Below are 23,492 nucleotides of genomic sequence, written 5' to 3' on the forward strand. Positions count from 1 at the left end.
AAGTCTGCTGCCTTGGGCTTCATACCCTCTACTTGCCCTCTGCCATCCACGTGGCAGCACGTTAACCACCTCTGCACCACTGGCCTGTGGTCTTGTGTCCTGCCACCTCACGTGTAGCCCACATCGTCCTCCCCAGCACAGCACATTGCCCTACAGCTCCCTCCTCTGCAGGTAGCTTCTGCAGATTGGCCATGCTCCCAGAAGTTCCCTCTTGTCATAAGTATCTGTCCACCTGTCAATCAACGCCTGTAAGTGTCTCAGAAGCCCCAATGTCTACCACAGTGGCCAAAACACAACTAGACACCTCTAACCCACACTTCCCATCCTCGCATGTTAGCAGGACAGTCATGTGACTGAATCCTGATCGGCGGAACATGAGCCGGAGTGAAATCCACCCACACCCCACCCCATCGCACACACAACCAGTAAAACTCGCCCTGCCACCCCCCACCCCCCACATTCTTCCTTAGTAACTTGCAGCCGGATAGAACCATCCATGGCCGTGCGGTCTGCAGGTGTGAGGGTCCGAGCTCTGGAATGGCTGCCTGGAGCTGAAGGCTTCTCTGACTTATTTTGGTTTGGGACATGAGCAGAAAAATGAACACTCCTTATGTTAAGTCACCGAGAGTTTGTTAGATGCGGCTGGATTATCCTAATATGAGGAGCTTAATCAAGGTCTCCCAAATCAAATTGAGAAAGGGAAGATTGCAAGCTGTAGAGTCATCCCATGAGCATTCTGGATCCACAGAAATCAGGCAGCACAGTCGCTGTACAGCTGAACATCTGCACCAGTAGAGCCATCCTTCCCCTAGCTCCTGCCAACCCTGCCTGCAAAAGTGAATGAGCTAGCCACAGCTGGAGAGCCTGGTTCTGCAACTCTGTGGCAAGTACACTGACACGCAAACTGCAGAAGGAGCCGCCACCTCCTCCTCCTCCCTCCTCCTGCTCCTGCTCCTCCTCCTCCACCAGGCACCAACGCTCTTCATGTGTGACCGTTCAAACTTGCCACTCATCCAAGGCAGTCCACATCCTCCCTGGGCAGCTTCTAGAGGTGATCAAACAGTGTTCCTCTCACAGAGCCCTAATTCACCAGGTTCAATTCCTTCCTAAACATGGTGACCAAGCAATCAGCTTGCCCAAAGATCACACTTGAACAAAAACAAGAAACAAACAAAGGGGGACTTCCAATTGGCCCTTCAGTGACCTAGGTCTTTGCTGTTCTAGGTGCAATCCTGAGACCAGTGGTATAGACATCAGCTAAGACTCCCTTGCCGTACCTCAGGGCTCCTAACAGCTGGTCTGACTGACTGCTTCCAGGCTGTGCTGACCCCACATCTGATGACTTCCTCCCTGGTTACTAAGGCTGATCTCTGGTCCACAGGAATCTCCTGTCATTTCTCTCTGGGCTTTGGCAGTCTTTCCACATTGGAGGAAGTAGAGAAAAATTAGAGCTCAGATGGGAAAAGAGAAATCCCAGAAAGAAAATAAAAGTGGGAGGAATTACTGAGGGAAGCCCCTGCAGGGAGCCATGCCCACTGCCTTCCCAGCTGCTCGCCACCCAACCCCACTCAGAGGCTTCCTGTAGGTGCTTCTGTCAAGGAACCAGGAAAATGTCATGGGGGAAATGTCCCTGAGCATCTGGGTGCCGTCCAGCCCACCTCACAGGCTAGCCTGAGGTCACCCCTCCAGTTGCTGCCCAGCCTTGTGGCTGACTCAGTGCTAGGAGTGGCTGTCTACCTAGCGCTCAGTGTGGAAAGAGGAAGAAGTATGTGGGCAGATCATGGTGCCTGTGGTAAGATCTCTGGCACTGTCAGCAGGCCTGTCTGGGCTCCAGACCCTGGTGGCCACAACAGTAGGGGGCCCCTGAGCCCCTCTCAACATCTCCAGGAAGTCCTGCCTCTGCACTTCTGTTCCCCAAGAGCCCCCAACCCCAGACTCTTCTTGTAATCCTCAGTCCTCCTTCCCCGAGTCCTACTTCAGGACTCTCTGCTCAGTAGAACCTCCCAGCACCCCTGTTCCAACCACTGCAAGAGGAAAGGAGTCCTATAGAGACTCAACTGATATTTCTCACAACCCAGCAAAATGTCACATGTGTTAGCTCCAGGCAAGAGGCCCACTGAGGCCTGGCATGTTCTACAGGGTTCGAAACAGGGTTCCGCACCAGGGTCTCGCTATGAAGTCCTAGATGGGATTTGGAAATTTTCAGTCAAGAACAAACAACAGAAAAGAAAAAGCTGATTGCAGTGCTGGGATGTTTCTAGAGCATCAGGGAGACCTGGGAAGAAGGCTCTGGACTCAAAAAGCAAGAGGCAGTCTCCTGGGTGACAAATGGTGCAAAGGCTGAGAGAAAGGGGAGAAGGGATGGAGGAGGAGAAGGAAGAAGGGAGGGAGCGGAAGAGGGGAGGGCGTAGAGAGAGGTGCAGACAGCGGCTGGGTGTGGAACATGGGACAGTAGGTGCGTAAGCGTGACTTACAAGTTAAGACACTTAGCAGGGCCACCTACTGGGGCGTGCACATGGACAGGTCATTCGCCTCCAGGTCAGGCTCCAGGGCAGCTGTCTCCACTGCTCAGCCTGGCCCAGATGATTTGCCCCTGGCTAGTCCTCCACAGTCACCCTCAGGTGCTCACTCCTCTCCACGCTCCAGGTGATGACAGAAACTAGGACTCGAGAAAGCTGTCATTCACCGAGAGAGGTAAACCCTGAAAACCTGCTCCTGAAACCATGTGACTGAGACTGCTGACAGCTGTGGGAATTTGGGGTCCAGCCTGACCCTACAAGAGCCACTGTTCACTAGACAAATACCTACTGTTGATCTTTTCTTTTTCTTCCTAAATCAGCAAGAAGACATGCATCGCATAGAGGACCAGCTAAGAGGGGAGGGGTGTCCATCGATAGAACAGGTAGGTGCCCCTATCAGGCCAGAAGAGAGAGAAGTAAGAGAGGCCACAACTAGATTAGTTCTCTGTGTTCAAAGGGGCCCAGACGCAGTATGGTCACAGAGATGGCAGTAAGCAGTCACTCTCCCATGGGAAAGAAAGAAGGGCCCTCTGAAGACATCAGTCCTTTCCCAGCATCCACTGGAAACTGATGATGCAATAGATGGAAACTACAGATTTGAGTTCTCCTATACAACGTTTCTTAGAACTATGGCCCCCGAGGCTGATGGAGAAAGGAATGGCCATAGCCAGCATCCACTGGGCGCACGCACAGGGGTTCCCTCCACCCTCACTCGTACTGGGGAGTCCTCCTCCAAGTTGAGGAATGAGGCACTAGGAAACCCAAGACAAAAGAAGCCTGTCTCACTGGGGAGGGAGACAGGCTGGCCTTCACAGAGGTGCCCTTGGGAGACACAGTGGGAAGAATGGCCAGCTTGTCACACACAGAGCCACCTCTGCAAGCATCTCCCCGCCAGCCCAGACACCAGCCACATGCTTCCTGTTTGAGTTTTTCTTTTTTCAATTTTATTTTGTGTATCTGAATGTCATCCATTTAGCCTTGGGGGGCCCCCCTTACCAGTGCCTAGCCACATCCCCCATCCTCCAGCATTCCAGCAAGACTGAACTGGCCACTTTGTTCTGCCAGGCAACAGATGAAGGCTCCCCAATTAGCCGACAGAGCCGAGCCCAGGCTGCATTGAAAGCTGTCCCCTCGCCAACCTGGGAACGCTCACTCAGCGAGGCTCCAGAGATGCCCAAGACCCTTCTGTAGCTGGAAACTGTTCCCTAAGTCCAGCTGGACAGCCACTTGCAGAAACCTGGAGCTCCTTCATCATATGGCAAATCTACGCCCACAACTCCCCAGCTGCTGGAGGCGTGTAGGGAGGGTCCCCTGCGCTTAGTCACTTAAAATATTTCATGGCCACAGAGGCAGTTCTTCAAAGACAACCACTGTAGATATGACCGTGGAGAGTTCTAGAGGTTAGACAATGGCCCAGAGTCCATCAGCAGTAAGAGGCGGGGCTACAAGCCCAAGTAAATCTGACAATGGCTGAGCTCCTATCACCCCACTTATGACATCAGGAAGTTGGCACCAGGAATCCCACAAAGCCTTAGAAAGCCAGATGTCATCCAACAGTAGGAGGTCCCTAGGGAGCTGAATCCCTTTCCTCAGCTCAAGCTAAGCTCTGGCTATAACAGAAGCAGCTCAGTTCCTGCAACAGCCCCACTTGAAGAAGCATCCCTCAGATCCAGGGACCGCAGAGCTGCTGAGGCTCGGCCCCTGGGCTGGCTGCTGAGGACTAGTGATGATATAATTCACACCTCCACAAAGGACCAGCCAACTCTTCTCTTAGAAAGACCTCAGGTTGTCATCCCTTATCCTAGCTGTCTCACACGCATAGTTCCACGAGAGTCAAAAGCAAAACTAGCCAGGCGTGGTGGGACACGCCTGTAATCCCAACACTCGGGAGGCAGAAGCAGGTGGACAGCTGTGAGTTCGAGGCCGGCCTGGTCTACTAAGTGAGTCCAGGACAGCCAAGACTACAGAGAAACCCTGTCTCCAAAACCAACCAACCAAACAAACAAACAAAAACAAAAAAAGCAAAACTAACTGTTGCCCTGACTAGAGCTGGGAAGAACAGGATGTTATATTTCGGGGCCTCCAATAGAGAGTACCTGTGTGGGTAGGATGCCACAGCACACAGGTCCATAGGGGTGGTCTGCCCTGAGGATCCTCGCCATGGGAACACTTGTTCTGTCCTATCTGTATCTTGCCAGTAGCTGATGCTGTCAACCTGCCTGTTCTCCTAGAGCCCTCAGGATGGATCAGGAGAGCCATGCAACTCCCCCTGGCAGGAAAGAGTGAACTAATCACAGATGAAACTTAGGAATTCATACACACACACACACACACACACACACTCACACTCACACACAAACTCACTCACATGCATGTGCACACACACATTACCCTACAATCACTCACCCGGCCACCACCAAAGAGCTTCCTTCCCTTCATCCTCCAATTTGGAGGGGCGCACTGTCTTCCCTATGCACCTCTTCACCAACTTTCCTCCAGAGAGGGGTGGGTGGGGCTCTGCGAAGACGAACTGAATTTTCTAGGCCAAGGCTTTGAGCCTGGGACCAAGGAGGGAGGTGCACGGGGCGGCAACTGCGTTCCAAGGCCTCCCTAACATAACGCCCAAACACACCCCAGCATGACACCTTACACCAGGAAAACAAGGTGTGCAGCTCCAGGCAGGTACAGGTGGCGTGCGCTGACTCACACAGACATGGTCCCTGGTGGAGCTGGGTTTGTTATTCAGAAGAGGGAGGTGGTGTGGGCTGAGGGCCAGGTAGCAGTGGAGCCCAAGACAGAGACTGCATGGAAAGGCATTTCTAGAAGCTATGGAGAGATTTCTGCTCCTGGTACCATCAAGAGAATAGGTTCCTAACCCTCCACCTCTCCTCAGTACCGGTGAGGCATCAGGAGTTCCTTCTTCCTCACAAAATTAGAAAGACCCCAACTAGAAGCCAGGGCACCACAAGTCTTACTGGCTTATTGGTGTCATGATCATGATTTGGGGAAAGTTTTGTTTATCTTCTTTTTCTTTCTTTCTTTCTTTCTTTTTTTCTTTGTGTGTGTGTGTGTGTGTGTGTGTGTGTGTGTGTGTGTGTGTGTGTGTGTGTGTGTTTGAGACAGGGTTTCTCTGTGTAGCTCTGACTGTCCTAGACTCACTTTGTAGACCAGGCTGGCCTCGAACTCATGAAGATCCACCTGCCTATGCCTCCTGTGTGCTGGGATTAAAGGCATGTGCCACCACGCCCCGCTTTTTTTTTTCTTTATTTTTTAACATGTGTGTATACATATGTGTAGGCACAAATGTGTATGTGAATATGTACACAGGTGGACACCTGAAGCTGGTGTTAGGAATTATCCCTAATGGTTTTTCCATTTTATTCAATGAGGCAGGGTCTCTCCATCAAACCCAGAGCTTGCTGATATGGCTAGCACTGCTAGCCAGCTTGCTCTTAGGATCCTGCCTGCTTTCCAAGGCTGGAATTACAGGAGAGCAGCTGCATTCATCGGCATTTCTGTGGATTTCCGGGTATCAGAACACTGACCTTATGCTTGCACAGCAAAACTCTTTAACCACTAAGCCACCTTCCCAGGCCCCTGGTGCTATGATTTTTGGACAACACCGAAATCCGACTTGGGATCTAATTTCCTCATTTATCAAATAAGGGGATGAAGTTATATCAGAAGGGGGCCAATCAATTTCACTGCAAAGGTTGTTTACTAAGTGATAGGGAGTGACATTCTGAAGATACTGGGGTTTGTTCTCTTAATGATTGGGAGATGCATATGGACTCACGACTGATTAACAGTGTCTGTCAGAGACTTGGTGGGGGAGAATGTGTGAGCCATGAATGTTTTCTGTTGCAGGCATGTTAGGACTGGGTAACTTGAGCATCAGACACGTATCACCCTCTCTGTCTCTAAAGGCTAACTATAAAACACATTTCTAAACATTCTTTCGTGCACACAGTTAATACCAGTATTATTAAAAGTGTGTACCGTCAATAGTGTGATACTCACACATAGATAATTTCTCCACCCGAGACACAGTCTCAGCAGCCCTGCAGGACTTGGGGAGTAGGCAACAACCCCTCCCCACAGTGTCCTCACTCACAAGGCTTCCCCTAGAAGTTCAGACCCACTGAGCAGTCTCTATGCCAATACTAGAAGACAAAAGACACCCTAAATTCTGTTATGATTTTCCTGTCTAAGGAAGAACTTCCTGAACGTGAGGTAATAACTCCAGCCTGACTCCAGGGAAGAGCAAAGGGTAGAAATGGTTTCAGAATCCCCAGTGCACACCAGACGGGCTGGTCTGATTGGACCTGCTATCTACTAGGAACAGGTTACGACCGAACTCCCTGCACCCAAGAGGTGGGTGTCTTGCTCCAATGTGCACAGCCCCTCAGCTTTCTTCGGAGAAGCCTAGGTGCGGGGGCGGCTACACAACTCTGAGCTGCTTCTGAGTATTGGAAAAATCTAGCTAGAAAGTTCTCCTGCGAGCAGGGCTCTGAACAAGGTTCTCAAGCCTCAGTCAACATCTGGGCCTTATTTCCCTTTTTCACAGATGTGGAAGAACCCTCTCTAACACTGTCCCCTCCTGCCCCATGCTTCCTATGTGTTCTCAGTCAGGTCCTGAGCCCCTCTGGACCTGAGAAGCCCCAGCCCCAGGAACAGTAGAAGGCTATTCCTAAATATGCACAGGCCTCAGAACTTGCACGGGATGCTGCAAGCCTCATGTGCCTGAGATTGGAGGTGGAGGGGGTGGGGCCAGGGGCGAGGCAGCCTTTTCCCTAGACTTAGCTCAGCAGTAAGCTTTCCTATCCCGAGCTGACCTCCAGGGACCATTTCACCCAGGGCCTCTCCTCCCATCCCTCCACAGCCATCCCTCTGCCCTGGCACGCCCTCCCTCCATAGGCTGGAGTTCACTTAGCCCCCCACAGGCACGGGAAGGGAATTACCAGGAACCAATGGAGTTCTCTAGAGCTTTCCCGGGAATCCTTCCATGTTCTTCACAAACAAGATGCCTCTCTCCAAGGCTAAGGCAAAGCTGTGGACCAATAACGGCTTCAACAAAACAAAACAAAACAAAAAACACTGTTTCCTAACAGTGTGACGGTTGGGAGGAAGTGGGTTGGTAATTGAACTTTGGAGGGAATCCTTCACACTGCCATCTGCCTCTCCAGCCGGAGCAGACCACGTGTTATCTGGCAAAAGTGAAGACTGTATTAAGGGGCACAGGAAGAAGCCTGTGCCTACAGCTGGGGGGGGGGGGGGATCCCCAGCTACTTCCTCCTAGAGTCGCTGAGGCTGAACTCAAGATGCCTCTGCCTCCCTAAGATCATCACACCCGCGTTCCTAATGGCTTTCTTTCCATGGACTCTGCCATTTCATCCTTTCTATTATCCTAGGAGGCAGGTCTTTATAGTGACTCCATTTTAAGATAAATCGGGGGCACAGAGAGGCTAAAGAACTCATCAGAGGATATATAATCAGTAAGGCTTGCTGGAGCTCGGTTTTTGGAGCCTCGCCATCTCAGGCCTGGATGCGCTAATCCTAAGCATTGCCCTGCCTCCCCGACTCACCACCACCTCATCAGGACCAGAAAGCAGCGCTGCCAGCGGCTTCCCATTACCAACGCTCAGCTCATGGGTTTTAAGTAATATCTGAATACATGATTACAGTCTGACAAGATGATTTGGACAGGTCCCTGGGGTTAGTTATAACGAGATCTAACTAACTAGTTACATTCCACAAGAATGACCTAGAACGATGGTCCAGGAAAAAATGAGGTAATGTAAGTTAAATTACTATTTTCATTTTCTTTCTCTTACTAGATGCATTCTTGATATAAAACTTTCAAACCTGTTGTTTTCCATTGCTGTAATGACTACAAGAGACAATTTTTATTTTAAAAGTTCTACTTTCCTGCCTTCCCCCCAGATTTCTCTTTAATTATTTTCCTGTTCTTCACAGATGACCTTCAAGTTGCCCTTTGACTAAGCCTCTCTCCCATTGATGTCCCTAATACCCACCAGAAGATAACGGTTACTGAACTGGAGTACATCCTTCCAGATCTTTTAAAAAATAGTTATACAGGGCTGGAGAGATGGCTCAGTGGTTAAGAGCACTGCCTGTTCTTCCAAAGGACCCGGGTTCAATTCCCAGCACCCACATGGCAGCTCACAACTGTCTGTAACTCCAAGATCTGACACTCGCGCATTAAAAAATTAAATAAAATATTTTTTAAAAAAATAGTTATACATTAGCAGGTGAGACAGTTTAGCTGGCACCACGCCAAACCTGCCAAGCCTGCCAACCCAAGTCAGAGTTCTGAAACCTATAGGAGAGAAGGCGAGAACCAACTTCCCCAAGTTGTCCTCTGACCTACACACACACACACACACACACACACACACACACACACACACACAAATGCATGGACACTTGGAATCCACAGGTAAGGCGAGAACTGACTACCATAAGTTGTACATACACACATCTAGAATCCACAAATGAAAAAGCAAGAACTGACTTCCACAAGTTGTCCTCTGACCTGCACACACACACACACACACACACGCACATGCACACACGCACACGCGCACACACACACACACACACACACACGGAAAAAAAAACCCACCTGCTGCTTCTCATCAAGGCTCACTGTTCTCCTAGGGCTCACTGGCCAACCTATTTAGCAGAACCATAAAGACCCAGGTTCAGTTAGAGACCTTGTCTCAAAATAAGTAAGGAGGAAGACACTTAATATGACCTCCCGCCTGCACACACATGTGCATTCATATGTACGTGCATAGACAAATACAAGCACACAGAAAATTTTTCATTAATAGAAAATTTAACTGGGTTTCACCTACAAAGCAAAGGCCTTAGAATAAAAAGTACTATAGTTCTGGAGGCTGCAGTACAGAAATGGCTCAGCCGGTAACAGTGCTTGTCGTATAAGCTCGAGGACCTGAGTTTGGAGCCAAGAATCCATGTAAAAAGCTGAGCATGGAGGCCTGGATCTGCAACCCCAGAACTGGGGGCGGGCGTGGGGGTGGGGGGAGCAGAGTTGAGCTGTGGAAAGTGATAGAACAGGACGACTCTCAGCCATGGCTCCTCTGGCCTCTAATTACTTGAACACAAGTGTGTACGCCTACATACACTGCCCTCACGTACACACACACACACACACACACACACACACACATTACAAAAAGGGACTTTTCTAACTATAAAACTGCAGTGATCCATGACCCGCCATAATAATATTATAAAACAACACATAAACACACACACACACACACACACACACACACACACACACACACAGACACACATCATCATCATCATCATCATCCCGGGGCTGGATATTAGTGATTCGGGACTATAGCTTTGTTCGCCCATCATTAACCAGGCTATTCAAGAGCTAGAAACTGCGTGTGGCCCCATGCCTGGAGCATGGGTGGAGAGTGCAAGAGAGATGAATAAGGAAGAGAGAATAAAAGGTCTTCCAAATAGCTGAGGCCCTGAGGAGACTCAGGCAGCTCTCTCAGCTCTTCCAAGTGGTGCCAGGGAAGCTTAAGGGCCTTTCCTAGCTCTGACCAAATATTGACCCAGTTGCACACGCTGCCAGGAGTCCTCTCAGGGGCCAATGTTTGCAGAGCCCAGGGGCTGTCAGGCCAGGTTGTGAAACTGCCACCAATGGAGCCAGGGCCTGGGAGCCCTCCTGTGCTCCTTTGGTGGGGCTGGGTCACAGGGGAGATATGTCAAACGACCTAAAAGGGCATTTGTGGCCTCTTGCCTGCCTCCTGCTTACCTGCATCTCCACGCAGACCCTTTATAACCAAACAAACTTGGGCCTGAGCACACAGCCTGACTGGCTCCCTGTGGGCGGGTCCCTTTCCAACTCATAGAAGGCTTGAGCAGTACGCTATTCTTAGAAGAACAATGCCCTGCCTTCACCTGTTTCCACCTTGACATCTCAAATGCTCTTCATGCGCTCCCTGGAGTCTAAGCTGGCTTTCAGAGGGGCTTTGGGACTGCTGTTCCCAGGGCACACTCAGTTGGTGGTTGCAGGAGGCAGAATCAAGCCATCAAGCACCGTGAGGTTTGCCTTTACCTGCTATGTCATCTTGTCAGGCCAGCCACCTCGATAAATAAGAAAGTCATGGCCATGAATAAATGAATGAACGCCAAAAAGATGAAAAGGAATGTCCTTGGAACTCCTCTTACGCAAGTTACTGCTACACTGTACTGTACTGTGGAATAGTGACAAAGAAAAGAATCTGTACACATTCAGGATGGAAAGAGAAAATTAATGTTTCCCTTTTTTTTGTTTTTTGTTTTGTTTTGTTTTTCGAGACAGGGTTTCTCCGTGTAGCCTTGGCTGTCCTGGACTCGCTTTGTAGACCAGGCTGGCCTCGAACTCTCATCGATCCGCCTGCCTCTGCCTCCCGAGTGCTGGGATTAAAGGCGTGCGCCACCGTGCCTGGCTCTAATGTTTAAAAAAAGGAAAAAAAAAAAAAAAAAAAAAAAGACAGGGTCTCAAGTAGCCCAGGCTGCCCTCTAACTATGTAGCTGCGATCACCCTAAACTCCTTATCTTCCTGCCTCTACCTCACAAGTGCTGGGAGTTGGGATCATAGATATGTGCTACCGTGCCATGCTGAAAGATACCTTTAGTGCCCGGCGCGGTGGCGCACGCCTTTAATCCCAGCACTCGGGAGGCAGAGGCAGGCGGATCGATTAGAGTTCAAGGCCAGCCTGGTCTACAAAGAGAGTCCAGGACAGCCAGTACTATCATACAGAGAAACCCTGTGAAGAAGAAGGAGAAAAAGGAGGAGGAGGAGGAGGAGGAGGAGGAGGAGGAGGAGGAGAAGAAGGAGAAGGAGAAGAAGGAGGGAAGGAGGAGAGGAGGAGAGAAGAGGAGGAGGAGGGGAGGAGGGAGGCGAGGAGGCGGAGGAGCAGAAGGAAGACGAAGCGAAGCGAAGAAGCAGAACTCCTACTAGAGAAGCGAAGAAAGAAGCTAGAAGCAGAAGACCCCATCGACAAGCAGGCTCGAAGAAAACACCCCAACTATCTTTGGGGTCAGCAGATCTTCTCCGCATGTCAGTGCTTGCTGCCAAGCCTGAGGGCCTGAGTTCAATCCCTGGGTCCTGCGTAGTGGAGAGAGCAGACTAACTCCCTCAAGTTGATCTCTACCCTCTACATGTGGCATACACATGCCTCACCACAAATAAATAAACATCTTTAATCTGAAAGTAACCGGACCTGTAGAAGTGGAACTCGCACACACAGGGACAGAGGATGGCCCACTCAAACCAGCTTGGCCACAAGTGTGGGCTAGTTCCAGGGCCAGGGCCGTGGCCAGCACATCACAGCTGCTCCATGCAGTGTCCTTTCCAACAGCAATAGGAGGCTGGGGTGGGGGTGGGGCAGCATTCCTTTCTTGTGTGGTTCTATAACTTGGGAGGGGGTGGGACCAGAATAGGGATTCGGGTTTGGAAGTTTCCCTAGGCTTCTACACTCCTTCCAGCCCATCAATGAGCCCTTTCAAGGTCCACACTCTGCCCAACTGCACTATCATTTCCTGCCCCTCCCCCAACACACTGTACCCATTGATGGGCAGGCAAATCCCACCAGTTTATCCTGGAAAGATGGAAGGAACCTGGGCAGAACTGAGAGGGGAAGAGGCAGAAGGGAGGAGCCATGCCTGCTCCGACACCCACGCCCAGTGACAATTTCAACCCCATGTTGTTGAACCAGAAGGATCCATCATCTGGAAAATTGGCTTTTACAAGATTTGTCTCGTAGATAGAGTGATAAAGGTCATGAGATAAAAAGCAGGCGTCAGTGCACAAACGATAGATAGGCCTGCATCTGCCTCTCCAACATGGCCCACTGCTAGGGGGCTGAAGGGTTGTGAGGGCTAGGAACGAATGTCTCCTCTTTGTGTTTTTGTGGGTCTAAATCACACTCGTATCCTAAGGAAGAATCCTGAATATCTCGGCTTTCCCTTCCAGATAGAAGAAGGGGGCTGCCCATTCACAATAATACCCCAGTACCTGCTTCTGAGGCACAAGGGTGACACCCCTTCCTACCCTGCCAGGGCTCATGTCTATGCTCCAAGACCATCTACCACTGGGCTTTCTGATTGGTCTGGAGAAGGCACCAGAACAAAGTCTTCCTTGGGATTTGTCAATGTGGAAGTGGGAGACAGCCGGTGTCTAGGGCACAGGGAGCCAAAGATACGAAATCAAGAGCTGCGTCCAGCTACCATCGCCGTGTGAGTTGACAAGGGCCGAGCCCCACAGCCCCAGTGCCGTCCTCAACACCTGGCCAACTGCACGAACTTCTCATATACTCTTTTCTAAGCATGAAATAGTCATCTGTCACCGAAAGATCCTAAAATGAATCAGCCATCATCAAAGGGCTGTGTTCCGTGGTAATATGTAGCTATGTGCTACCATCTTGCTGAAGAAACATGCCTGTGTGAATCAGAGACACACACTTACCATCCACATGTACAAACTGGGTAGCAAGCGCCTTGTTTGGGCAGACAGACGACTGACCCTGGGTTATGTCCAGCATGCAGTTCTATAAGCTGCTTCTTTTGTTTCTGTCTTGTCTGTGTGTTTGCTTTTCTGTACAGCAATGATGTGGCTGGCGGCTTGTGTCTCATCATGGAAGTTTATAGATATGTCTGCCCAGGCTCACAGTGCCCACAACTACCTTCTTGCCTCCCCATGGTTTTCATCCGCAGGCCAAGGGAGGATGACAGAGCAAGATTGTGAAGGACCATCGTGGAAAGCGACAAAGCCTCAAGTGTTTGCATGCAGCAGCCAAGACAGTGACAAGCCCGGCTGCTCTGTGGGGACTCCCTCAGCCACCCCTCTGTGCCAGATTGGATTCTGGCCCTCAGCTCTGGTCAGGGCCTTCCTGTGGGAAACACAGGAGCCCATCAGGGACTCGGGCCACCATCTGGCTCTTGCCAACTCACCTGCAGGTCAAAGAACTTGCTGTACCTCCGGTAGATGGTCTGGGAGGTAGAGTCGGACCAGGTCACGTTGATAATATATACCTGTGGGAGAAGAAGAGCAAGTGAGTAGGTGACCAAGGCAGGGCTCTAATGGGCGCCAGGCACTGCTTAATATTCCTGTAGGAGGGGCTGGAGAGATGGCTCAGAGGTTAAGAGCACTGGCTGCTCTTCCAAAGGTCCTGAGTTCAATTACCAGCAACCACATGGTGGCTCACAATCATCTATAATGAGATCGGGTGCCCTCTTCTGGTCTGCAGATGTACATGCAGGCAGAGCACTGTATACATAATAAATAAATAAATCTTTAAAAAAAAAAAATATTCCTGTAGGAGTGCCACAGCTGAGATCATTCTTTTTCTCATCTGTCACCAGGGCCTGGCTCACTGTCAGAAACCATGTGACGCTACCACGTAGGTGTTAACACATGTGTGCGCATATGCACACGCATACTCCATATACCTGAAGAAACTGTCACTGAAGTAATAGTGAAGATTCTCTGTCTAGGGTTAAAACAAATGCCTCTGACATCATTTCGTTAATATGTGTTGTGGATGAGAAATATAAAATTGAGGTAATTAGATTGGGGGGGTCAGTCAAAGGATGCTTTCACAGGGGGTACCTATGAAGCACAGATATGTACATTACGGTTCATAACAGTGGCAGAATTACAGTTACGAGGTAGCAGTGAAAACAACTGTACGGTTGGGGCTCACCACGGTATGAGGAATTGTATTAAAGGGTCAAGGCATCAGGAAGGTTGAGAACCACTGATCTAGAGGAACAAGTAAGAGTCGAAGCCACGGACAGCCCACGCCACGACCAACCGGAGACAGAACTTGGAGAGCAGACAGAATGAGGCAAAAGCCGGCCAACCCTCAGGCCCAGCAGCTCCCTGATACCTCAGAAAAAGGGCTGGGTTTTCACCTGGGTTATAAGCACTCTACAGCCCCTCCCCTCTCCCACACATGAGCAGATATGTGCCCTCACCTGGTGCTGCCTGGTGTCCTTATGTAATGGGTCCCCAAGTGGCCAAGCCCACCAGGAGAGAGAGAGAAAGAACTTGCCTGCACGTCATTAAACTGGACCATTCTCCTAGGCCTGTGAAGCAGAGCCTAGGAAGGACTTAACTGGGGCTTAACACCCATGCGCCTTCCTGTGTGTGGTAATTAGGGGCTTCCCTTTCACCTCCCAGGGAGAATAAATCACAGGCTAGGGGGCCTGGCTGCTGGAAAGAAGCAGGCAGGCCTGGAAATTGGGAGACGCAGGCAGGCCTGGTAGTTGTTGCAGGCCGAATTTTTAGCAAAGGAGGAATCCAGGGCTCACGGCAGTGACTGGTCAAGTAGGAGTTGGCCAAGCAAGGGGAGAATTCTGAAACCAGCCCCAGCTGGATCTCACACACAGCACCCACTTCATTGACTGTAAGGCCCCTCACCACCCCAGTCCCTCCCCCAGGCTTCCTTCCCCACACTTCTGGGACATGCCACAGGTTGACAGCCTTGGAACCAGACAGGGTCTTCCTGTAGATAATACCGACCCCAGACTCCATCCTCTCTCTGTTTTCTTCCCGACCTTAGATAGCGGAGATTATCACCCTAGAAGAGAGACGGATGCACGGAATTCCAGCCTCTCCCAGCACGCCCCTAGCCCCTCACCCCAACACCAGAGCCATGCTTTAGAGATAAACTATGGAGAAAGAGCAGGTGTTGGGGGGATGGAGGGGAGGGCAGAGGTCACCGGAGAAAGCCAGCTCTGTTTACCCGCACAGATAAACTCCCTCTGGCTTCAGAAGCTGTTAGGTAACATTACCCAGCAGCTGGACCTGCAGAAAGGCCTGGCAATTAAACACCCTGGTTCCAAACGTAGCCACTTGGGCTTATGTTTCCTGAGTGGAGTTTTCCTTCCTAGTGGATTTTTAAAACGGGACTGATTCCATTGCAAGGTCTCTTGTCACTTCAGCAGATGGCAGGCAACTAGGAAACCACCTTAGAGACCAGTAGCCATGTCCCGCTTCCTGTGGGCTAGCCAGTCCATCAATCAGCAGCTCACGTCCAGAGGGGGGGAGTCCCCAGCAGCGCACGGGCAGTCAGACAGCACCTCATTCCTCGACCTCCCATTCTGAGGTCATGCTATCTGCTCGGCACATATGGCCCGGCCATGTCTGAGCTTTCTGACCTTGACTGCTCGGTGCGCTCTGCTGCCCCCTATAAACCAAGCTCCTGTAGGTCAATAAACTCACATGACCTGAATGCGAATCCCTTGCAGATCAGATCCTGAGAACCAGAAATAAAGCCCAGGCTCACGGAGGGGCGTCCAGGATGGAACCTGGGATGTCCCCAATAAATTATTGCAAAGCTGTGGCCCAACCACTCCTAGAAGGCCCCAGACTGACTTGGGTTTAGTCAGTAAAGCTAAGTGTCTGTTGCTGCTTTTGTCATAGAAAGTAGGGCAAGAAGTGCGGAGTTAGGGATTGTGGAGGGAGGTATGCACGCCTATGTGGTGCACACTGTGGCTGCAGTTTACTGAGAACGGCCTTATTTTTCCTGGCCCCTTGCCCAGCCAACCTGGCCCCAGGCCAAATGGAAACTCCAAAGTAATGCTCCCCACCTGCTCACACATGGCTCTGGGGTCAGGTGGCTAGGAACCAGGGCCACTGCACCCTGAGCAAGTGGTATTCACTACCCAACGGTTGCCCAGTCCGGAGGCCGTGTGTGTGTGTGTGTGTGTGTGTGTGTGTGTGTGTGTGTGTGTGTGTGTGTGTGAGATCTAATCTATACTACATTCTTTAAACTACATGTTCTTCCTTGGGGCTATAGACATACAACAAAGGGGACACATTGCCCCTGGCGTGGGCTCTCACTGTTTTCTAGGGCCTGGGAGGTCACAGGATCACTTCAAATCCTCTGGAGTCTGTAGATGGAAGAGAGGCCTACCATTTTGGGTTAAATGGGTTTAAAAAAATTGTGGCTGTAAAAGGCAGAATGAAAACAATCCAAAAACCAATAAAAGGGGTCTACACTTGAGGCCATGTTATTGCACTGTCTTTTTGTTGAGGAAGGGCTCATGCCCCAAACTTTTAATGGGCAAGAGATAGACTACAAATCCTTCTAACTCAGCACAAGGGTCTTTGCCAATCCAAAACCAGTAAAATCATGTACAATAGCCCGTGGCCACTTAGCTCAATTTGAGTGGGGGGAGGGAGTGGGGGGGAATGCTGGATAGTGTGGGGATAGGGGCCTATTAATCCATATGCCCTCAAATTCACAATAGGCAAGAGTCGAGGGGAGATACGGGGGGGGGGGGGCTATGTATAAATAGAATGATCTTATGTCCTGAGAAAAGAGAAGGGCAAACCATGACTTCATTGTACAGGCCTGGAAAACAATGACGTCTGCTGAGAGGGTGCCATACTGTGAAGCCAGAGGCTTTTTCTAGTTCTTTCCTCTCACATTTCCTGGAAGGGAAATACACATATAAGCTGGGCACTCCCAGGATCCTCGGAACTTGAAAGGAAGGATTAATTCACCATCAAAGCTCTATTGTTCAAGTCCCCAGATCTAGAAACTAAAGAAGTCACTCTGCAAACCTTGCTCTTGTCTGTGCAAACAAATGTGTTCATTCGGAGTGCGCAGAAGGACAGCCACTCCTGTTTGCTGAGCACTTACCGAGCTCCAGACACTGCCAGGGACTTTATTCTGACTGTTAGCTATCTTCACACTCTCCTCCAAGACAGCATTAACACCTCCAGCTCCCCAAGAGGCTGCGGGTCACAGGTGTGACCTGCTGAGGTCAGACAGGCCCCTCCAGGAGGCTTTGTCCTCTTTTTCAAGTTGAACTTTTTTTTTTGTTGTTTTAAACAATTCTTTGTTTGCTTGGTGTAGGGGGTTGGGTACAGGTATGCATATGCACGAGCCAAAGCTGGCACACCATGGTGCATGTGGGGGAGTCAGAGGACAACTCAGAGAGTCAGCTCTCTCCTTTCAACCTGTGGGATCATGGGTTGAACTGAGGTCATAAGACCTGGTGGCAAACACCTTCATCTACTGAGCTATCTTGCCAGTGCCCTCCTTAATTGTTCAGTCGCTGTTATTTTAAATTATTTATTGTATATATTCATTTGTACATGGTATTATGTTTCATAAGGACATTTGCAAACCTGTATTCATCTAGGTTGGTTATATGCCCCCATATCGTCTACCCTTCCTTTCTCATCCCTCCATCTTGTTAATTTCACCTCTACTGCCATGTCATACATAACACATGATTTCCACATCTATATAAAATACAGGGACCACTAATGAGCAAAAACATGCAGTCTATCTTTCTGAGACTGCCTCAATTTGCTTTCCTTCAGACTATATTAACATTACTCTTCTTCGAGTTGAAAATGTCCCACTGTGCATACAAACCCTATTTTCCTCTGTTGTGGGACCCTGCAGAGTTGTAGGAGCCCTAGGGTGGTTCTGTAACTTAGCTACTGTGAGTACAGCTGCCATAAACACCCATGTCCAAGTATCTCAGTGATATGTTGACTCAGAATCCTTCAGGTAAATATACTTTGTCCTCCTGAACTAGCAGCAGATTGTGTGGGACATGACAGATGACAGAGTCTCTGCCATGAGGACTGACCCTGGGGGCCAACCTGCAGCTCTGCCTGTTGGTTTCTCCTTGAGTAGGTAACCAACCAATTAATCAGGCAGTACTGCGGCTGCCCATGTCACTGGTGAGTGGGGACCCTGCATTAGGACCTCTGTACTTTGGGTCAGCTACACTTTCCCTGAGCCCCTATTCCCCAAGTGAAGGCAGTAACTCCTGCCTCCCTGTGAAGATCATGAAGAACCCAACGCGGGGGGCACTGTGGGCTCTCAATCCTTGTGACCCCTTTTCCCATGCTTTGATACAAACTGCCTGACACAGCCTTCTGTACTCTAAGAATTTTATTCTCTTTCTCCAGAACACCCAAAGGGCACCCAAAAGCACAGGGCCTGCAAGGGAATCCACTTCGGGTTTCCAGATTTCTGGGCGTGATTCCCACTGGGACATTCTCCAGAACGCTGGAGTACACGTGGTTGCCCTTTGTACCTTCCTTCTTCCAAGCCTGCCACCACTTCTCAGGCAAACCAGTCTGTCAGAGAGGAGTGGGGTCACTCTCGACTACCAGGTGTCTCAGGGGAGAACCCAGAAACAGTCAAGGGGCATCTTAGGCAATGTCCAGGCATCAGAGAAGGTGGCTGACATTGTGTCCAGCTGCGAGGGCAAGGCTCACTTTATGATGGATATGAGGTGAAAAACTTTATTTGGTGCATTTGACCTTTTGGCATTGTGACACTACTATCATTAAATGTCATGCAATCTAGCTATAAAACACATGAATAAACACACACACCTTATGTTTTAAGCAAGCTTGCAATAAACTAAAACAAACAAATAAAATTTAAAAATGAACGTTTGTGTCAGGCCACATTCACAGCTGTCATGTCGGACAAGTCTGCTAGACGCACTGTGACACTGAGGAGCCTGAGCTCAGGAAACATCAAAAGCCTTCAGTGCCTGAGTTGCAGTGGGCGTGGCCACCACTCGGCAGCTCCAGCAGAGTTAGGAAAGGAACTTTTGGCTCCACACATTCCATAATCAACACTCGACCCTGGCCCACTGCCCTCCACATACACATCCTGCCCGTGCGCCTTTGTCACACCATGGAGCCAGGCAAAGGTTAACACGCACAGCTTGGTTCCGCTTCCTGGGCAACGCAGCAGCCAGGGAAAGCCTGAGGTCAGCTGCTCCTTTACACACAGCCTTCAGGGAAGTGACCTTTCCACTTCCTCCCCAGCTGACACACTCACACCTTCCTCTCTGCTGTGCTCAGCAAAGCTTTACTTGGTGACACCAGGCAAGTAGCTGTCATTCGGAAACTGGTGCCTGGTATGGCCAGGAATAAGCCTTTTGGAAAGTCTTCTAGTGATCCTACTCCCTAATCTTACACATTCTTTGACTTAGCAGTGGGAAGTGTGGGGGGGGGGGGTGGAGACAGATTGTATATGTATGCAAAGCCAAGTCCAGAACAGCCAAGAAATACTGAATGTTCACTGACTTTTAAAGTTATATAAATTAGCTGGGCAGTAATGGTGCACACCTCTAATCCCAGTATTTGGGAGGCAGAGGCAGACGAATCTCTGTGAGTTTGAGGCTAGCCTGGTCCACAGAGTGAGTTCCAGGATAGCCAAGGCTACACACAGAAACCCTGTCTCAAAAAAACCAGAGAGAGAAAAAAAAAAAAAAAAAGCCAGGCATACACCTTTAATCCCAGCACTCGGTAGGCAGAGGCAGGTAGATCCCTGTGAGTTTGAGGCCAGCCTGGTCTACAAAGTTAAGTCCAGAACTGTCAGGGATACACAGAGAAAGCTTGTCTCAAAAAAAAAAAAAAAGTTATATAAATTATAGCTTGTGTACATGCTGGTGGTAAGATAGCCTCTTTTATGGCATGCTGAGAAAAAACGAAAACCAAGATCACAAAGCCAGTACCTACACCACAGAGCCATGTGTATCTTCCATGTACGTGTACATGTATGTGCTGTGCTCCTTCATGTACACACACATTAGAAAGAAAGAAGTGCCGCTGATAACTGGTTATTTGGGAGAAGAGAGGTAAGGGGAGAGACAGGAACAGTTTCCTTTCTACCTTGAGCATTTCCGTATTTACTTCCTTTTGCTTGGCTTTCATAATTTACTATGAGATTTCGATCTTGGAAAACACTTGGTCCCCTTAGCCTGTCCCCTGGCTCTGGTTCTGGATGCCCTGCTGACATCATCATTCCTGTGGGGCAGTGGAGAGTTTCTGGTTCAAGGCTGGAGTTCCTGAAACTAGGGTCTATGGCCCTGGCTACAAAGAGTCACCGAGGATCCTTTCAAACCACACTGCCTGGGCCTCGCATACCAGTTAAAGTAGAGTCTTGGAAGTGGGAATGGTTTGGGAGGTTTTAAGAGCTCCCAGGTAGGGTCTCCTCTTAGTCAGGGTTGGGAACCATTAAAGTCAACCAACACCCCCAAAGACCAATGACTAGCCGGGAGGGAAAAAAAGAGGGAGCAGATGCCTCACCGGAAAGCATCACTGTAGAAGGTGTCCTATAGAGCTCAGCTTTGCCTTCACAACGTCTACGACAGGGAGTCTGGACTCAGACTTCTCGGAGTCCTGCCCGCAGGCGAGAAGGGAAAGCCCGAATCAGGCCTGTGCCTCCCACCATCCCTGGGTCTCCATCAGTGATGAGGGGTCAAAACCAGCCCTTCTTGGCTCAGGAGGAGCAGCTAAAAGAATCAGCAGTGCCTGCCCGGAGGAGAGAGCAAAGTGGCATATGTCCTCAGTATTTAAAAGGACTCTCACAGTGTGGTGGGGGTGGGGGAGGGAGTGAAGGGGGGGTGTCAGGTCCAGCAGGCAGTAGATGAGTGCAAGCTACAGGAAAGCAGGTCTCCGTCCAGGGTTAGGGAGAATTTTCCATCTGCCAGAGCTAAGCAAGGATGGAAGCAGATGCCATATGAAGTTTTGGGGTTGCTAGACCAAGGAGACAAGAGATCCCCAAAATGTAATGTTGCTTGAAGACACCCTCTCTCTCTCCCTCTCCAACTTCCAACACCATGAGCCCAGAGGCCCTCTGAGTTTATTGGTTTTGGTTTTTTCCAGTCAAAATCCCCTGGGAAAGCAGCTTCGTAACTAAAAGAAATTTCCTGCTTTCACCAAACTCAGCCAGGCACCGTGCTGGGCACTAAAAGTCCAGGCAGCAAGCCAGGCATGGCTGTTGCTACGGATCTGCTCTAGCTCAACAGAAAACACATGGGATCAGGCTGAGGCCCTGAGACTGAGTGCAGTGACGACCACAGGAGAGGCTCCACGACAGACTGAAGGTCAGGGACCACCTGCCTGGGACCTACATGAAGAAGATAAAGTATCGGTCACCAAGTGGGGAAACAGTGGAATGTCGTTGGTGGGACCCAACTCAAGACTGGAAAAGAATAATACCTCCCACCATATGCAAAACTTAACTCAAATGGACCAGAGCCTCAGCGGGGTGCGCCTGTAATCCCAGCACTCTGCGTGGCCGAGGCCGGTGGATCTCTGCGAGTTCGAGGCCAGCCTGGTCTACAAAAGTGAGTCCAGGACAGCCAGGGCTACACAGAGAAACCCTGTCTCGGGGCAGGGGAAGGAGGAAGGACCAGCACCTCAAGTAAGAGAGACAGAAGGGCAATCCTAACAGGGCGCTGAAGTAGCTCAGTGGAAGAGTGACTGTATCACACACAAGGTCCTGAGTTTGATTCCCTCACTGCAAGAAAGTCTTCACAACCTCAAAACAGTGAGTTCAGCAGTAGGAGACCAAAAACACAAAAATGAAAGGAAAATAGGCAAACCAGAATGCCACAAAAAATCACAGTCTTTTATCCTCCAATGAACGTCAGCAATAGAGAGAACCCACAGCACAGGAGAAAAGTATAATTGTGGGGGCCAGAGAGATGGCTCAGCAGTTAGGAACACTGGCTGCTCTCTCAAAGGACCTGGGTTTAATTCCCAGCACCCACATGGCCGTCTGCAGCTCCAGTTCCAGGGATACTCTCTCATAGACATACATGCAGGCAAAACGCCAATGCACTAAAAATAAATAAATTATTATTTTATTAAGTATGTGATGTCTATTAAAGGACTTTCACCTTTGAAGCTGTGGCATGCGGTTGGGTACAACTGCACTGGGGACTGCCTGAGTATAAAGCCTTCACAGTAAGCAGATCTATGAGCCAGAAAGTGCACAATGGCTTTGCTCAGAGCTGAGGGTGGAGTGGGGTAGTGGTTGCTGCGAGGGTTTCTTTCCCACAAGAAGAAATGTCCTAAAACCTGACTGTGGCAGTAGCTGCATAACTCTGTGACTGTTCTAAGACCATGTGTATGACATATGAGTCATGCTCAAGAAAGCAGCCATTCAAAAGTAAAACAGAAAAAATGCCACTTAGTGGCTGTCCGGCAGCGGTGGTGGCACACGCCTATAATCCCAGCACTCAGGGAGGCAGAGGCAGGTAGATCTCTGTGAGTTTAAGGTCAGCCTAGTCTGCAAAGTGAGTCCAAGACAGCCAAGGCTACACAGAGAAACCCTGCCTCAAAAACAAAAACATGCCACTTAAAGGTATGTGTATAGGTGTGTGTGTGTAGGCCAGAGGCCAATTTGGGGTATCTTTCTCCAACACTCTTCACCTTAGTTTTTGAGACAAGGTCTCTCACCAAACCTGGAGCTTCCAGTGTCAGTTAGACTGGCTGGCCACTGTGCCCTACGTCTGTGCCTGTGTCTGCCGACAAGGCTAGCATTACAAGCATGTGTCACCACACCCAGCTTTTTATATGGGTGCTAGGGTCTTGAACTCAGGTCCTCATGCTTGCACAGCAGGAGCTATGCTCACTGACCTATCTTCCTAGTCCCTTTAAAGGGTTCTTGACTCCATAATACATCGCCCTCAGCCGAATTCCTCCAAAGCCCAAGCAAGACCCACTGCCTCCTAGAAACTTCCTTGAGCTGGTTCCGTACCGGGTGCTCCCCCTGTCCCTCATATGGTGTGACACCCACACAAGCTTGGAGAAAACCTATGCTCGGTCTCAGCAGTCCCTTGTGTGATGGATCAGCAGCACAATCACAGTAGGCAGCGCTGGCTCACAGCAGGTGTGGCCATCGGAGGCAGGAGGAAGCCGCACCTGCTCTCCTAGGTCGGCAAGAGCGAATCCAGGCGCTTAATACCGTGGCTGGAAGGAACCAGTGGTGTACCCAGAAAGTTTGCTGGCCTCAGCACACCTGGTGTGTAGTAAAACACCCAATCCCGCAGTAAAACTGGGATGGCTGCCGTCTCCTGTGTGTCCAGGACAGGGCACTGCAACTGATAACCCACTAGCCTCCTCTGCCCTAG

The 23,492-nt window shown here is 50.0% G+C and overlaps 1 protein-coding gene across 4 annotated transcripts in view; it reads right to left on the reverse strand.

The window, feature by feature from the left end:
* The window catches only part of Sh3pxd2a (SH3 and PX domains 2A), a 197,635-nt gene that overhangs the window by 141,136 nt on the left and 33,007 nt on the right, over nt 1-23,492 (reverse strand). For 3 of the 4 annotated variants that reach the window (XM_051146743.1, XM_051146740.1, XM_051146741.1), the window contains exon 2: nt 13,527-13,607. In XM_051146743.1, coding sequence (XP_051002700.1) covers nt 13,527-13,607 — 81 coding nt within the window. Of the gene's footprint in view, nt 1-4,925; nt 5,034-13,526; nt 13,608-23,492 lie in introns of those variants that run through there. The other variant, XM_051146744.1, reaches the window with a different exon arrangement.

The sequence above is a fragment of the Acomys russatus genome, chromosome 5 (genome assembly GCF_903995435.1).
Source record: "Acomys russatus chromosome 5, mAcoRus1.1, whole genome shotgun sequence".
Lineage (NCBI taxonomy): Eukaryota > Metazoa > Chordata > Mammalia > Rodentia > Muridae > Acomys > Acomys russatus.